General features: G+C 48.4%; 1 protein-coding gene across 2 annotated transcripts in view; it reads left to right on the top strand.

Annotated features, from left to right (window-relative positions):
• The window catches only part of CDC42BPB (CDC42 binding protein kinase beta), a 1,057,701-nt gene that overhangs the window by 807,113 nt on the left and 233,060 nt on the right, over positions 1-17,528 (top strand). For both annotated transcript variants that reach the window (XM_085626326.1, XM_085626327.1), the window contains exon 26: positions 15,731-15,870. In XM_085626326.1, coding sequence (XP_085482452.1) covers positions 15,731-15,870 — 140 coding nt within the window. The remainder of the gene's footprint in view (positions 1-15,730; positions 15,871-17,528) is intronic.

Genomic DNA, 17,528 nt, shown 5'->3' on the forward strand with positions numbered 1-17,528 from the left:
TAGGGTCAGTGACTCAAGGAGATCATTCACCAACTTGCCATTCTGAATCTTAGCTCCATGCGAAGTCAGGAACCCACGTTCCTTCCACAATCGCCCAAAACTATGAGCCACGCCAAAGGCGTACTGGCTATCCGTATATATGTTCACTTTCATTCCTTCAGACAACACGCATGCTCTCGTAAGGGCAATTAATTCTGCTGCTTGAGCCTAATTCTGTGGCACACGTGCAGTTTCAACAATTGTGTGCAAAGTCGTGATAGCATATGCAGCAGTCGTATCACCATTCGGAAGCTTAAAACACGAACCATCCACCCATAAGGTACCATCACACTCAGTCAGGGGAGTATCTTTGAGATCTACTCTCCCTTTCGTCTCTTCTTCTGTTCTGAACAGACAATCATGTTGCTCAATCTCATCTAGATCTGCTGGAATTGGCAATAATGTAGCTGGATTCAACGTGTTGCATCTCTTTATGTGTATGTGATTTGCTAACAGTGTCAGCTCATATCCAGATAATCGCGCACTAGTTAAGTGCTGCGTCTTGGTCCTGTTTAACAATGTGTCCACAGCATGCGGAACCATAACAATCAATGTATTATCCATTACTAGGCCAGCAGACTGTCGAATAGACATTGCTGCGGCAGCTGTGGCTCTCAGACAACTTGGCAATGCCCTCGCTACAGGGTCCAAGGTTGATGAAAAGTATGCGCATGGACGGGGTCTGTCGCCAAAAGGCTGTGTTAACACTGATAATGCGCAACCATCTTTCTCGTGAACATACAATGTAAAAGGCTTGCTCTAGTCAGGGGTACCCAACACAGGAGCTGAACACAATGCATTACGCAATTCCCAAAATGTTTTCTGACACTCTTCAGACCATGGGATAGGATTCGGTGTGTCTTTGCATGTTAATGCTAACAAAGGTTTTGCCAACAAGGAAAAATTAGGAATCCAATGCCTACAGTATGAAGTAATGCCCAAGAAAGCACACACTTCTCTCTGTGTTCTTGGCACACTCAACTGTGCAATGGCTTGAATTCTTTCTGGGGTCAGTTTCCTTCCCTCCTTCGATAAGAGATGACCTAAGTAGGTCACTTCTTGTCGACAATATTGCAGCTTTGAGAGAGACACTTTGTGATGGAAGGCAGACAAATGACGCAACAATGACAAGGTAGCGTTTTTGCAAATCTTTTCAGTATCCGCGGCGATTAGTAAATCGTCAACGTACTGAATGAGGATAGCGCCACTAGGTAAAACAAGTGCATCAAGGTGCGCTTTCAAAGCTTGGCTGTATATTGATGGGCTTTCACAGTAGCCCTGAGGAGCGCGTTTAAAGCGGAAGCTGCGACCTCCTAAACTAAAGCCAAAAATGTCTGCTCTCCTCTGCAATTGGGATGCTAAAGAAAGCATTCTTTAGATCGATCACTGAGAACCATGCAGCGGAGGCTGGAATCATGGTTAACAAGGCAGTTATATCAGGGACAACTGGAAACTGTGGTACAACAATCTTATTAACCTCTCTAAGATCAATCACAAATCTGTAAACAGGTGGCTGTGAAGGGTCCGTTCGTTTTAAGACAGGTAAAACAGGACTATTGCAAACGTTGCCTCTTGTCTCTTCAATTACACCCTTTTTAATCAAATCGCTGACAATTTCTAACAGCGCTTTCTGACCTTCATTGGAGATCTTATACTGGGGAATGCGTGGCAATCTGACATTGGCTTTTAAAGTGACCACATATGGCGGAATTTCCAAAAGACCCACATCATTGGGACCAGTAGCCCAAAGGACATCCGGAAGGGATGATAATTCAGGTGGCATTGCATTTTTAGACAAATACATTGGGGAAATCACTTTCTTGCCTAATGTAAATTGTACTCCTGAGGGAGAACAATATAGCGTCGCATGCAATCTTTTTAGCAAATCTAAGCCTAGCAAATTTTCACCACAACCTGTTAGGATGAGGGGTGCTTTTAGCTCACAAGGTCCAACAGAAAGTGACATAGGACTAGAAATCGGGTTCCTAACTGGGGCGCCAGAAAAACCTACTGAGACATTCATTTCGCCAGACAAAGGCGTGCCAGGGAGTTTTGAATGCATGATTGAACTCTTTGCAGCACCAGTATCCAGCAGAAAGGGCTCCGTTACATTTGCTGTAGTTACTTTAACATAAGGTCCGCTCTGATCCACTGGCACTGAAACAACTCCCTCTCTCTGTCTACGGCTGTCCTAGTAATCATTATCTTCTACATTGTCGTCTTCTGCATAATAATCATTATTGTAGTACTGAGCTGTATTACCAGTCGCGTTGGCTTGCTGATCAAAGCTATTTATGGTATTTTGAGGCGGAAGAGGACGCGCGTTCTGGAGAACATTTCCACGCCCTCTGCCTCTAGGAGCTTGCTGACCACCTCTACCTCTTGTGCCGTACGCATTACTGGTTCGAGGCATGTGGGCTGCTGAATTCATATCTGTGCATAGATCGCCGCCTAGTGTTGGGTCCGGATGATTGCACATTGTTGTCCTGGAAGAGTCTTCGAAGTATCCTGAGATGGGTGACTCCTCCCCTGGACCACAGTGCGCATGGGCATCCTCTCCATCCCCAGATTGTTTTTTTCCGCCATTGGGTTCGTATGCAACTATCTTAGCTCAACTTCGGAATACTTAGTTTTAGGCCAAAAGGCCTATAGTTTTCGTCGGTACAGTTACCGTTCGGTGTCGACTACTAGTCCTAGTGCTCCACACCCTTTTCAACATTTCGAATCGAATTTGTCCAAACTTCGACGCTCCATCGACGATGGAATCGAGAACTCCGTTCAAGAGGTGTCCGTTGTGCCACGCCAAGTACCCTCACATCGACGTCCACCCGGTCTGTAACAAATGTCTCTCGCCGGATCACGACGAATCAAAATGCATGGCCTGCGCACGGTTCCGATCCAAGAAAACTCTACGGAACCGACGGGCGGCGAGGCTCGAGGCGCAGCAGGCTGCGCCCGCACCCACCAACATATTCGGCACCGAGGACGAGGACGCCGAGAGCGTGGAAGAAATACTATCTAGCCCCGCTTCGGAGCATGGTTCCCAATCGGACGACGATGACGAAGAACTCTTTCGACGTGAAGAAGCCATCGACGAGGTAGGGGACATCGACGAAGCCTATGGGGCTGAAGAAGACAGCTCTCCCGAGGAGTTAGGCCAATCCGTTGAAACGGAGGCCGAAATTAGTCGTCAGGCTCCGGTCGAGAGATCGCCTTCGGGCCTTACCCGAGACCTAATCCATGGTTCCTCGGCCCCGCCTTCCGGCCCGGCACTGAACACTATGCAAGAGCCAATATTACCCAAGACGACCGGGTTGCTAAACCCAAAAACATCCATCGCTCCAGTCCCTTCAAAATCGAAAGTGAAACTGGTGGTGGTCGGATCAAAGGCGTCGAAACAGTCCACTGCCCCGGCGCCGATGCCGAAAAAAGTCGTCGGCTCCGAACGCGTACAGAAGGACTTCGGCGCCGAGCTCACTGCAGCAGACGCGGTCGACGCACAGAAGAAGCGCGCCCTCGTGCACCACAAGGCACCGACACCTTCGGCGCCGACACCGAAGCCCGTCGCCTCCGCAGTCAAAATGGCCGCCTCGGCTACGTCGACGCCTAAAGCACCGATGCCGAAGAAGTCCTCGACTACGTCGACTATCGATGCATCCCTTCAAACCGGTGACCCCCTTCCGACAAAAAAGTCGGGGTCGGCCTCCACACCTACTACCAAGATGCCCACCAAACCACCATCTCAGTTTGCTGTGCAGCAGGTCTCTGCATCTCTCCAACATATCCGGGACCAGGTAGCCCTCCACTCTACCTCGGGTCCCCACACTACCTCACCCGGTACGGTGCACTCGGAGCCCACCAACATTACCTTTGGGCTGCCACCGACATCGGCACAGAAACTCTTTCAAATTCGGACACGTGTCCTCCACACACAGTCCACCACCTCTGGCCTAACAGAACACGACCCTTCAGGGCCGCAGTTTATCGACGCCGACACTGGCAGGCTCATGCTCCACAAGCGCAAGATCGCGCCAGTCAGGGAAGAGGTGCCATATAAAATTCCTCTTAAACGCAAGCTACCAGCAGAGCAGGAACCAGTGCTACAAGAACACTTCCATCCCCTCCAACTAGCTCCGCAGTCCTTTTCTCCTACCCCTTCTGAATCGGACCCAATACAGGAATATGGTGGGGACGACACCATCTACCCTGGGGACGCAGATCCCGATGACACACAGGCTCCTGATCAGGCATGGGATGACCCCACAGACCCAAGTGTCACGCCACATGCTCAGGATGCGCAACTCTACAATATTAAAACTTCTCCTACAGAGGACACGGCCGCATTTAATGCCCTTATCGAACGGGCTGCTGCTCATCATGGGGTGGAACTGCACTCTGACGCCATCGAGGAGGACTTCCTGCTTGACACTTTCGCATCTTCGGAAAGAACTGTCAAGACTCTGCCCATGCTTAAAGGGGTTCTGAAGCCTGCCAAAGACATTTTCAAGGACACCACAAGAGCCCGAGTATTAAACCCCAGGATTGAGAAGAAATATAAGCCTGGACCTGGTGACCCTAAATACATTAGGGGTCAGTTGCCATTAGACTCTATGGTGGTTGCCAACGCTCGCAAACGAGCCCTCTCACAGACAACTGGTGATGCTCCTCCCCCAGACAAAGAGTCAAAGGTCCTTGAAACATCTGGCAAACGTGTGACAGCGCAAGCAGCCAATATCCTGCGCATTGCCAATACACAAGCACTCCTGGCACGTTATGACAGGTCACATTACGACACGCTAGAGTCACTGCTCCAACACCTACCAGAGGAATATAAAGAGTCAGCGGAGCTCCTCATTAGAGAAGGACAACTCCTCACTAATGCGTCCATAAAATGCGCCCTCGACGCAGCTGACACAGCGGCCAGGGCAATAAACACTAGTGTCATGTTACGACGCCATGCCTGGTTACGCATCTCAGGCTTCAAACCCGAGATCCAAAACAATATCCTCAACTTACCGGTTAACACGGAATTTATATTTGGCCCAGACGTTGACACTACCCTAGAGAAAATAAAAAAAGACACAGACACTGCCAAATCGATGGGGGCGCTACAAACCCAACAATTTCGTAGTGGCTCCTTTCGTCGCACTGGAAATAGGGGAACGTCAAGGGGCCAGGGGTCACAACAACATTATGCCAAAGGTGGCACACAAACCACCTACGACAAAAACAACAGGGGTGGATATCGTGGATCCAGCACCAAGGGCAGGGGACGTGGATATGGCAATACCAGGTCCTCCCCAAAAAACAAACAGTGACGCCCTCTCCCTACCCCCCGACCACTTAACACCTGTCGGGGGACGACTCCAGCTGTTCCTGCCCGCATGCAAGAACATCACCACGGACAGGTGGGTCAGGGACATCATTCAGCATGGGTACTGTCTGGAACTAACTTCCACCCCACCCAATATACCACCAAAGCACCGTCCTATGTCAGCCGAACACTTAGATTTACTCCAGCAAGAAGTGCTTGCTATGCTCGCAAAGGGGGCCATAGAAGTGGTGCCCACCGCCCAGCAGGGCACAGGAGTGTACTCTCTGTACTTCTTGATCCCAAAAAAGGACGGCTCGCTCCGACCTATCCTAGACCTGCGACCCCTAAACCTATATATACTGTCGGAGCATTTCCATATGCTCACCCTCCAACAGGTTCTCCCGCTACTCACTCAGGGGGATTTCCTAGCTACACTAGACCTAAAGGATGCATACTTCCACATACCAATACACTCTTCACACGGGAAATACCTCAGATTCACCATTCAAGGGAATCACTATCAGTTCAAAGTTCTCCCCTTCGGAGTAACAACAGCACCCAGGGTCTTTACCAAGTGCCTGGCAACAGTGGCCGCGCATCTGCGAAGACAGAATATTCACGTCTTCCCTTATTTGGACGACTGGCTAGTTCAGGCAAAATCAGCACAACAATGTGCCACCCACATGTCCCACACCATTCACCTTCTTCACGATCTGGGATTCTCACTAAATTACCCAAAATCAAGTCTCCAACCTGCGCACGTACAACAGTACTTAGGCGCGACAATCGACACTCTGGCTGCCACAGCTCAGCCAACTTTGGTGAGAATCAACAGCATACAACTGCTGATCTCAAAATTCAAACCTCAACACTCCCTCCCGGCGCGAGTGTTCATGCAGTTGATAGGCATGATGGCCTCCTGCATCTTCATAGTCCCACACGCGAGACTACTTATGCGCCCGCTTCAGGAATGCTTAGCACGTCAGTGGAATCAGGCTCAAGGACAGTTGAAAGACCTAGTGTTGGTAACCGGTCGGGCATACAACTCTCTGCATTGGTGGAATCCACAAAACCTTTGCAAGGGCCGGCCGTTCCAAGAGCCTGTCCCACAAATAATACTGACAGCGGACGCATCTCTCCAAGGATGGGGAGCTCATGTACTCAATTACACAGTGCAGGGACTATGGACTACACAACAAAAGAAGATGCACATCAACCTTCTGGAACTGATGGCAATCTTCCTGGCAATGAAAGCATTCAAAGTACACCTGGGCAACAAGGTCGTGTTGATCCGGACGGACAACATGACTGCCATGTACTACATACAGAAGCAGGGAGGAACACACTCTCCACAGTTGTCTCATCTGGCTCAGAGCATGTGGAAGTGGGCCATTCAGAGGAACATATTCCTCATGGCGGAACACCTCCCCGGCAAGGACAACCAGATGGCGGATCTGCTCAGCAGACACAGCCACCAAATGCACGAGTGGGAGTTACACCCATCAGTACTCCAACCGTACTTCCAGCAGTGGGGTCATCCAAAGATAGACCTATTCGCCACAAGGGAAAACGCAAAATGCCAAAGCTTTGCCGCCAGGTTCCCACATCCACAGTCGCAGGGCAATGCAATATGGATGAACTGGTCCGGCAGATTTGCGTACGCTTTTCCCCCAGCGCCATTGATACCGCTGGTGGCACGCAAACTGCGACAGCACTCACTGACACTCATCCTGGTTGCTCCAATATGGGCACGCCAGCCATGGTACACCACCTTTCTGGAACTTTCCGTGGTGCCGCATCAAAGGCTGCGGATCAAACCCGCGCTTTTGACGCAGAACCATGGAGAAATTCAACACCCAGATCCGCAACAGCTGAACCTGGCAATCTGGCTCCTGAAGTCCTAGAGTTTGGCTACCTAAACCTGCCACCTGACTGTATGGAAATCATTAAGGAAGCTAGGAGACCCACTACCAGAGCTTGCTATGCAGTCAAATGGAAGAGGTTTGTCATTTATTGCAACAACAATGACATTAACCCGCTAGACGCATCTATTCAGAACATAATCTGCTATCTATTACACCTATACCGATGCAACCTGGCATACACCTCAATACGTGTCCATTTAACCGCAATAGCAGCCTATCTCCAAAACAGGCAGCACCTCTCTTTATTCAGAGTGCCTGCCATCAAAGCCTTCTTAGAAGGACTTAAACGGGTGATTCCCCCAAGGCACCCCCCAGCACCGGTGTGGAACCTCAACTTGGTCCTCACCAGACTAATGGGTCCACCCTTTGAACCTCTCCATTCTTGTGAGATTCAATTCCTTACCTGGAAAGTAGCTTTCCTGGTTGCCATCACTTCCTTAAGAAGAGTTAGTGAACTCCAGGCACTAACCATTCAAGAGCCATTTATACAAGTTCACGCAAACCGGGTCGTACTACGTACCAACCCCAAATTCATGCCTAAAGTAATATCGCAGTTCCACATGAACCAAACCATCGAACTGCCCGTTTTCTTTCAAAACCCACAAAATGTCGCTGAGAGGATGCTCCACACACTAGATGTAAAGAGGGCCCTCATGTACTATGTTGACAGAACTAAAACCTTTAGAAAGACTAAACAACTCTTTGTTGCCTTCTCTCCACAACACAAAGGCAACGCCATTTCCAAAGCAGGTATAGCCAGATGGATCGTTAAATGTATCCAAATTTGTTATCAAAAAGCTAAACGCACATTAACGATTCCACCACGAGCCCACTCAACACGGAAGTTAGGGGCCTCCATGGCTTTCCTGGGAAACATTCCTTTACAAGAGATATGTAGAGCAGCCACATGGTCCACTATACATACATTTACAAAACACTACTGTGTAGATGTACACTCAAAACAGCAGGCAGCTGTAGGACAGGCTGTTCTCAAAACTCTTTTTCAGACTGCTGCAGCTGGCACGGGTAGCCGCCGCTAATAGGAGGTACTGCTGTGTATTCTATGCACAGATATGAATTCAGCAGCCCACATGCCTCGAACTGAATATGCTACTTACCAGTATGCATCTGTTCTTGGCATGTAGGGCTGCTGACATTCATATCGCCCACCCTCCTCCCCGGCGCCTGTCGCAGCTGCAGCTCTCAGAATTACTGTATAGCATGGTCATCACTTCCTGTATCTACTCCATCACTGCCACAATGGCGAAAAACAATCTGGGGATGGAGAGGATGCCCATGCGCACTGTGGTCCAGGGGAGGAGTCACCCATCTCAGGATACTTCGAAGACTCTTCCAGGACAACAATGTGCAATCATCCGGACCCAACACTAGGCAGCGATCTATGCACAGATATGAATGTCAGCAGCCCTACATGCCAAGAACAGATGCATACTGGTAAGTAGCATATTCATTACGCTGCATTAATTTAGGGCAACTATATTTAAAATGACCTTCCTCTTTGCAATATGAACATTGGTTGAGACCTACAGGGATTCGTGGTTGATAATACCCATTCATTTGCTGACTATTCTGAAATTGTTGGGGTTGCTGATAGATACCTTGTGTTTGCCTATAATTACTCTGTCCTCCACGTGGCGGATAGGCCTGCTGCAAGAGGACCTTTGTCTTTAGTTCTTTCGTTTTCTTATCTGTTCTATCCTTCTCATCTTTGTCTCTATTCTCATAATACTGTGCAGTAGCCAGTATTTGCGCTGAAGAGGAAACAGCCCAAGAACTTTCTGAGTCTTTTAATTTCTTACACAACTCAGGAAGTAGATTCTGCACAAATTTATCAACAAATAACCGTTGGCCACCTTCAGTGCTCATGTCTTGACCACTGTGGTCGATAAACGTTTCTTCAAACCTGGTAAAGAAATCAGACACTGTCTCATCTTTCTTCTGCTTACATGCGGATAGTTTATCCCAATTTACGCGCATCGCAGGCATTATAGTTTTCATATAGGTAATAATTCGACCAGGGAGCTCTGCTACCAAAGGCTCAGGTTTTGCACCACCAATTTGTCTAGTGTCTGCGGCAATAATATTAGCCCATGTAGCACCTAGTTCTGCATCGTGATCTACATTGCGAATTGACCCCCACAAAGGCTGTGGAACAACATTTCCAAACAACATATCAATGTCAGCTAAATTCATGATACATGATCCTGCAGTTTGTGATAACTCCTTATAATATCCTGCAGGGTTTTTACGGGGATCAGGCAATGTCTGTTTAAGCGCTATTACTTCAGATCGTTTCCAAGGGACATGCACCCAAACACGCTGAAAATGTGCTGGCATAGCAGCAATACCATGAGCGGCATCAGCCACAACAGCTTCCTTCCATACCGGAGGGACTTCTCTCATAGGGTATTGTCGCGCTTTTCCCTTTCTCCCCACAGGGAAATCTTGTGCAAACAACGACTGTTGACAATCATCATTCCTCAAGGATAATAAGATCGCAACTGCTCTATTGACATCGGGGCCCACAATCGTACCTTTTCCAAAATCGAATCTCACTCGACACAACTCCTGCGGGCTCGGATCTCTACCATGATCATCCAATTCCTCACAGAGGATTTCACACATTTTGTCGAACACATACCTCTGTTTCGGGGCATCCCATTGATGAAACACGTCAACAACTGATTCCACAACATAGAGTGATGAAAAAATAATCCACCTACGCGCCATATGATCTAATGTCTTTTTCTCTTCAGGATCAGGCAGCTGACTGCGCAATTGCTTACGCTGTAAATCAGGAGTCGCACTAGATGACCCAAAGAGAGGCGACATTAAACTAGTAACTACATTAGCTAGTCGTTGTCATGCTGAAGGAGAAGTTGAGGCGAAAACAGGGGGATAGACAGAGGGAAGAAAAACGGATTCAGATACAGGTACCGGGGTAGTGCAAGAAGGAGCGCCAGAGGAGGCCGCTGGCGTGCTAGGCAAAGTCGCAGGAAGCGCAGGGGCAACAGGTAGCAAAACTGGCGGCCCTTGAGAGGGCTGCACTGCAGGGATAGGAGCCAGCTGAGGAGGAGCTGGCGGCTGTGGGAAGGCTTGCGGCATATTTACTGGAGGCTGCGCATTTACAAGCTGTGGAGGTGCGGTGGCATTTTGCGCATATAGGGGTGGCGAACTTAACAAATGGGACATTAGGGAATCTTTCTCATTCTCTTTTGTCTCATCTTGCACAAGGGGTGACAAAACAGGGTAACATTTATCAATCCCTAGTTTGCTCTGTCTATGTAACTGTTCCTTCATTTGTTCCTCCTCATCTTTAAATTGCACAGCTGCTTGCATCACTGACATACCTCTCTCTCTCTTATTTCTTTTCGCTAGCTTAATTTCCTTCTGTTTGGCTTCCTTTCGCCATAGGCGGAAAGAATCAAACATCGCCGGCCGGGCTTTCTTTTTAAACAATTTAACTTCCAAATTATCTAAGATATCTGTATCGAAACTACCATTTTGGGGCCATTTTAAAACACCGTCCTTTCTGGTGTATCGGATCCATATTTCATTATATGCAATGGGGCCCACGCCATGTTTTACATAAAGCTCATAAGTTGGAGTTCCAATTGGAGGAACCGGACATGAATCCTCTAACTGGAACTCCCTTCCACAACCCAAACAAAACAATCTACAAAATACACTAGAACCAGGCATCTTCGCTCACTAGTCTAGTTTCAAACGTCAAAGAATTATCGAATACGATAGTCTCGTGAATACACGAGTCCTCTGGCTTTGGTACTTGCAAGCACCAAATCAAAATGATCCCGAAGGATACCAAATTCAAACTAGGAGACGCTCCACTTATACTTAACTGAATATTGATGATCGATGGCGTCACCAGAAGACTCTCTCGATTGTTTCGCTCAACCAAAAAATCGTCAAGGGTCCAAAACAGGGCGATTAATCAGGGCAGCAGTCCTTCGTAGCCGTCGGGACGCGGAGAGCCTCGCAGAAAAGACTTTCGGACCACGTCGACATGCAGGGGTCGATGAAGTGGCGGCCTTCCTCCAGAATTTCCACACGAAGCTCCTCACGAAACTCTGGCTTGGACCGGTACCGCTGAAATCGCGACGAGTTGGGCGCCAACTGAAGTACTGGGTATTTTACCCCCTATGACTTCGGGGTTCTTCCTGTTTCAGACCTACAGAAACACAGAGTCTTCTGGGTGAAGTCAAAGATCAGTTTATTGGCTGCAGACCAATTACAGGTATCCTAGAAGTACAACAGCGTGTATGTTCTCAGGAGACTGCTGAAAATCACAGAAACGGGCTTCTTCTTAAATACAGAATATCCTGCTTCAGGCATACATTCCTTAGTTTACGATATGGCCATTACATGTATACATTACAAACGAAAAGGCAGAGTCATGATGACCATCCCACATTCCAGTTAAGCCAGCCCGCAATTATTTACACAGCAAGGCTCAGATCCCACATCAGATATCGATGGGCCCCAATAAACATGAGCATCTCCTGTTTGGAAAATAAGCCATAAAGCAGGAACAGTCAGGTGAGAAAGAGATTAGCTGGAGGCTCGTGTAGGATGAAAAGACTTTATGGTGTGTCAAGCCCTGATGCTAATCACAGGTGGCCAGAGGACAGGGAACTCGTGGGACCAGTTTGACCTGGGGCAGCGGAGCCAAGCTGCCCAGGTCACAGAAAAGTCAAAGAAAGGCACATGTGCTCTAAAAGGCCCGTATCCGCTTCATGCTATGTAGCCTATGTGAGGGCAACCATAAGATGGCCACCGCTCTAAAATGGAACCCACGTAGTGATGTATAATAGCGTATACACAGTGCATTCATAGCTAAAACGTTACACAAAGCACTTGTACACACCGCATTAACCATTCGCGGTTCACTAATACCGGGATAGACAGGGGTAGGGCCCTGCCTCCTACGCGGTCCCAAATTCTAAAGTACGACACCTATCTCGACGACTGATTGTCAAAGGCAGGCTTGCCCCAAACAGCCGTCTTCCCACCTCCAGACTACGGCCAACCTCCTGTATTTGCTGGGGTTCTCCATCAACGTGCCGAAGTCGCACCTCATTCCCTCTCAGAAGCTCCTTTTCATCGGAGCGGTTCAGGACACAGCGCAGTTTCAGATTTATCCTCCCGACCAGTGAGTCCGGGACATTCGGCCTATGATTCCGATCTTTCTGCTCTTGTCCTGAGTTTCGGTCAGGATGACCTTGAGGCTGATGGGCCTCATGTCCTCCTGCATCCTGCTAACCAACCATGCCAGATGGAATATGCGGGCTCTGAAGTTCCAGTGAGCGCAGCATCAGGGGAACCTGTCTGACTACGTCCATATCTCGGAGGGCACTGCACAACAATTGCAGTGGTGGCTCACGAATCGGCATTGGGTCAGCGGCAGATCCTTCTCCCTTCCCCAGCCGGAGCACACAGTGGTGACGGATGCGTCCCTCCTGGGATGGGGTGGCCACATGGGAGATGCAGAGATCAGAGGCCTCTGGTCTCCAGCGGATTCCCGGCTCCATATCAACCTTCTGATGCATCGGGCGATCCTTCTTGCACTGAAGGCATTCCTTCCCTCTGTCAAGGGGAGGGTGGTGCAGGTGTTCACAGACCACACCACCGCCATGTGGTATTGCAACAAACAAGGCTTGGTGGGGTCGTGGACCCTATGTCAGGAGGCTCTGCGCCTCTGGACACGGCTGGAACATTAAGGCATTTTCTTGACGGTTCAACACCTGGCAGGTTCTTTGAACGCCAGGGCGGAGGAACTCAGCTGCCGGTGCCTGATGGATCACGAATGGCGTCTTCACTCGGAGGTGGCGCAAGGTCTCTTTCAACAGTGGGGAGAGCCTTGGTTAGATCTATTCGCCACCGAAGAGAACGTGCAATGTCATCAATTCTGCACGTTGGAGTTTCCAAGACGACACTCCCTCAGCGGCGCTTTTCATCACGACTGGAGCTGCGGTCTATTGTACGCCTTTCCGCCTATACCACTTCTACCCAGAGTGCTGAAGAAGATCAGGCGCAACCGGGCCCAAGTCATTCTTGAAGCCCCGGACTGGGCTCGAAGAGTTTCTTATCCCGAGCTACTCAGTATGAGCATGGATTCCCCAATCCGACTGCCTCTTCGGGAGGATCTTCTGTCGCAGCAACAGGGGACGGTCCTCCACCCAAACCTGTCCAGCCTCCACCTACATGGGTGGAGATTGAGCGGCGACAGTTGATTCAGTTTGACTTGCCTCCTGAAGTCTGTGATGTCATTCTGGCAGCCAGGCGTCCCTCCACTAAATTGGTATACGCCTGCAGGTGGAACAAATTTGTGGCATGGTGCACAGCAAAGGCTGTGGATCTCCTTTCTGTCCCTCTTTCAGAGGTCCTTTTGTTCCTTCTCTCTCTGGCCCAGCAGGGCTCTGCTCTGGGCACTATTAAGGGCTACCTTTCTGCAATTTCAGCTTTTCTCAGGATTCCTGATCAGCCCTCTCTTTTCAAGTCCCCTGTTGTTGATTTCTCAAATGCATTACTCACCTTTTCCCTCCTATTCCGTTTGTGATGCCGCAGTGGGACTTAAATCTGGTTCTTACTTTTCTGATGTGCGCTCCTTTTGAGCCGCTTCACAACTGTCCTCTTCGTTTATTTACTTTGAGGACTGCTTTCCTGGTTGCCATCACCTCCGCTAGGCGCGTGAGTGAGCTCCAGGCTCTTTCCTGTAGGACTCCTTTTCTGTCGGTTCATCCGGACAAGGTTGTGCTTCGCACTCGTCCCTCATTCTTGCCAAAGGTTGTCACTGCCTGCCACATTGGGCAAACTATCATCTTGCCCACTTTCTTTCCGCCTCCGCACCCTTCCAGAGAGGAAGAGAGGCTCCACCGTCTGGACCCAAAACGTGCGCTTTCATTTTATTTGAATCGCACACAACAGTTCCGGGTGGATGACCAGCTCTTTGTTGGCTACGTAGGTGCCAAGAAAGGCCGGGCTGTACACAAGAGGACTATCTCCTGCTGGGTCGTCTTGTGTATCAAAGCATGTTATTCTCTGGCTAAAAAGGAACCCCCGGTGGGGTTGCGTGCCCATTCTACCAGGGTGACAGCAGCTACTACTGCATTGGGACGTGGTGTCCCCCGCAAGACATCTGTCAGGCAGCCACGTGGGCCTCACTTCACACTTTTACTAAGCATCATTGCCTTGACAGTCAAGTCTGGAGAGACGACTTCTTTGGCCGTTCTGTTCGCCTTGACTTTCTGGTGTGATCTTGATTCGCAGACCCACCACCGGGGTTGGTATTGCTGGGGTATCTGTTCTAAGGTAAGGAATCTATCACTAACGTGTCTCTTTCAGATGCACAAGTTACTACTGATAGATTCCTTACCTTAGAATATCCCCAGACGTCAGACTGGATCCGGAATGTTTTCGTCAGCAGTACCCCTGCGCGTCGGTGGCGTCGTCGTACGGCTCCGCGTACGTCGTTGGCGTCTTAGTCGCCGAGATAACATCGTTGAAGCTACTTAGACGAACCCACGCGCGCTGACGTCAGTTCTGTACATGACTTTCCACGCCAGGAACGCAGAGCCATGCAAGATACTGACCACTGGTGCATTCAAACAAGGGCCCTGAAAGGGATGACCTTAACCCTAGAAATCAGTATGCAGAACTGGGAGGATGGGTGGGGCGGTAAGGAATCTATCACTAACTAATGTCTCTTACAGATATATCGTTACACAAGTAGTAACTTGTGCTACAATTTGATTCATAGGATCAGAAACTGCTGAGAGGTCTCTGATAAGCAACAAATATCTGTACCTTATGCCACCATCCTTAGTCTTCCCAGAATGCTACAGCGGCAATTTTAGATCCATGATTGGGTTTGAACTCTTACTAGATAATAAGACAGGAGATTATGTTCAAAAAGGCTTACAGTTGTAAAGCCACTATTTCCTCAACAGTTTTGTCTGAGCAGATGGTTGCGTGATAGGTCTAAAGTTGGACAGAATGGTATTTTATCAATAAGGGTACCATGTACTAGTCCTAGTTTGAATGCTTCTGGGCTACATATGCCACTTTCGGGCATGTTCCTCAGAGTTGCTTCTAAGCTGCTGCAAAATCATCTTTAGTGTGCAGCCTGATGCAAGATCATTTGGAAGATCCCAGATTGTCCGCAAACAATATGAGAGTGCAGTGCACAAGGAAACAAAATGTGCCTGTCGCCGAAACAGAGGAGAAAGTTATATGAAGCAAATGCCATTTTTCATTGTTATTAATTTTATTCAAATTAATCAATTATGCTTAGTCCTGTGCTGCTCATGTCTATCTGAATACTTTTCTAAAATAAAACATTGTTTGATGTTCTTCTCTGTCTGTGTGGCTCCTCCACGATGTTTGATCATTACAAAGATATTTTATTCTGCAGATTCCGAAGCCAACAGGAGTGAAGAAAGGCTGGCAGAGGGCATACGCAGTGGTCTGTGATTGTAAACTGTTCCTGTATGAAGTGCCTGAAGGAAAATCCAACCAACCTGGAGTAGTTGCAAGTCAAGTATTGGATCTCAGGTTTGTTATTACGAGGAGCTAAGTTTATAAATACCTTGTGTCACGATTGACGTTCATAACATCACAAAATGATGTGGCCTATGACATCTTACTTAAATTCACTAATGTACCATTACATATGAAATAGCAAGGATATGCAAAGTTGAAGTGCTACTGATTGTTCTGACTATCCTCGCTTCAGTTTTATTCAGCAAAGATATCACATAAAATGTATTCAGTAAACAAAGGCTGTTATACCATTTACATGACCATTGTCACAGTATTATGTAGGCAAATAGCTGCACTGTTGAAACACCAATGTTATCATTTTCAAATATTTAAATACTTAGTATTATGATGATATTGCTCAACACAGACTGCCACATTCTAGGTATGTAATAATGTTTCTGATAGATACTTCTAATGCAGATTCCTGTCCTTGTTAATGTCCCCGGTCACCAGATTGGATCCAGAAACTCAAAAAGCAGTGTTCCTGTGTGCTGGTAGGTGGCACTGTGCAACTCCGCACCGACTTTGTTCTGCCCCGAAGGTTATCAACAAAGCTGCATATAAGCGCCACCCATGTGGTTTGCTCAGTTTCTTTCTCTCTGCACCCTCAGACGTGGGTCTGGACCTCCACTGTGTTTCTTCGTCTCTTGACAAGATATTTTACTATTTGTTCTCCAAATCTACAAGTGTGCAAAGGAACATGTCACCTTTTAAAACGTCAGGGATTAAACCTTGTTGGGACTGTTGCACACAAATGTCTGTGTTTGGGCTCAGAACACAACTCCAAGGCCATCCCAGAACACAAGCTGAAGCTCTACGTAGCAAAACAATGCTCCTGATGTCGTTCCCGACACAGTCAAAGTTTCCGGGTATGTCCAGGTACATGAAAAAGCATTTGAATTCCAAGTGAGACTCACTCAATCGTTCGAGAAGGTTCAAGAGCGTTGCCTTGCTACTCAGTCTCCCTCCCATTCCACTGAGGAGCCGATTCCAGACCTGGTCCCAATGCACTAAGACTTACTGGGTACCTTTAGGGAGGTCATGCTGCTCATCTTCAGCATGCTTCCAGCTCCCTCCGCATTGGCAGATCTGTCCTCAACACCATCTCTGCCCCTCAAACCCACTGAAATGCTACACTGGCATTAGTGTCGACTTCAGTTCCAGCCCAAAATCTATGTCAGTCCCTTTGTTGTTCATGACCCTGCTGGAGGATCTCCAACCTATTGTGGTGTCCTACTCCCAAGTCCAAATGTATGGAGATGTTTGGGAAAGTAATGTTTTCATCAGCCTGTCTTGCCTTGGGGCCGGTCAATGCCAGCAGCCTCATGGGGTCAATTACACTCATGCCCTCTGGGTCATAGTTGATGAGATCTTACCGGTTGCCCCAGAAGACTTACGGGCTTCCTTTGCCCAAACCATTAAAGAAGGTCAGTGCACTTGCAAATATTTGTCATTTGATTAGGCATGAACGACACTGATTGTTTAGGTCAGGTAGTTGGTACAAGTGTGGTGCTTCGGCACCAAGTGCGTTTGTGTGGTCCAAGGCTTCTCTGGGGACATCCAGGCATCCCTAATTGACATGGCTTGTGGTGATTCCTGTCTGTTTGGCAAATAGGTACTCTCTGTGCTGAAGCATTTTTAGGTGAGCTGAGGTACAGGCCTTTGAGCAC

The sequence above is a fragment of the Triturus cristatus genome, chromosome 9 (genome assembly GCF_964204655.1).
Source record: "Triturus cristatus chromosome 9, aTriCri1.1, whole genome shotgun sequence".
Classification (NCBI taxonomy): domain Eukaryota; kingdom Metazoa; phylum Chordata; class Amphibia; order Caudata; family Salamandridae; genus Triturus; species Triturus cristatus.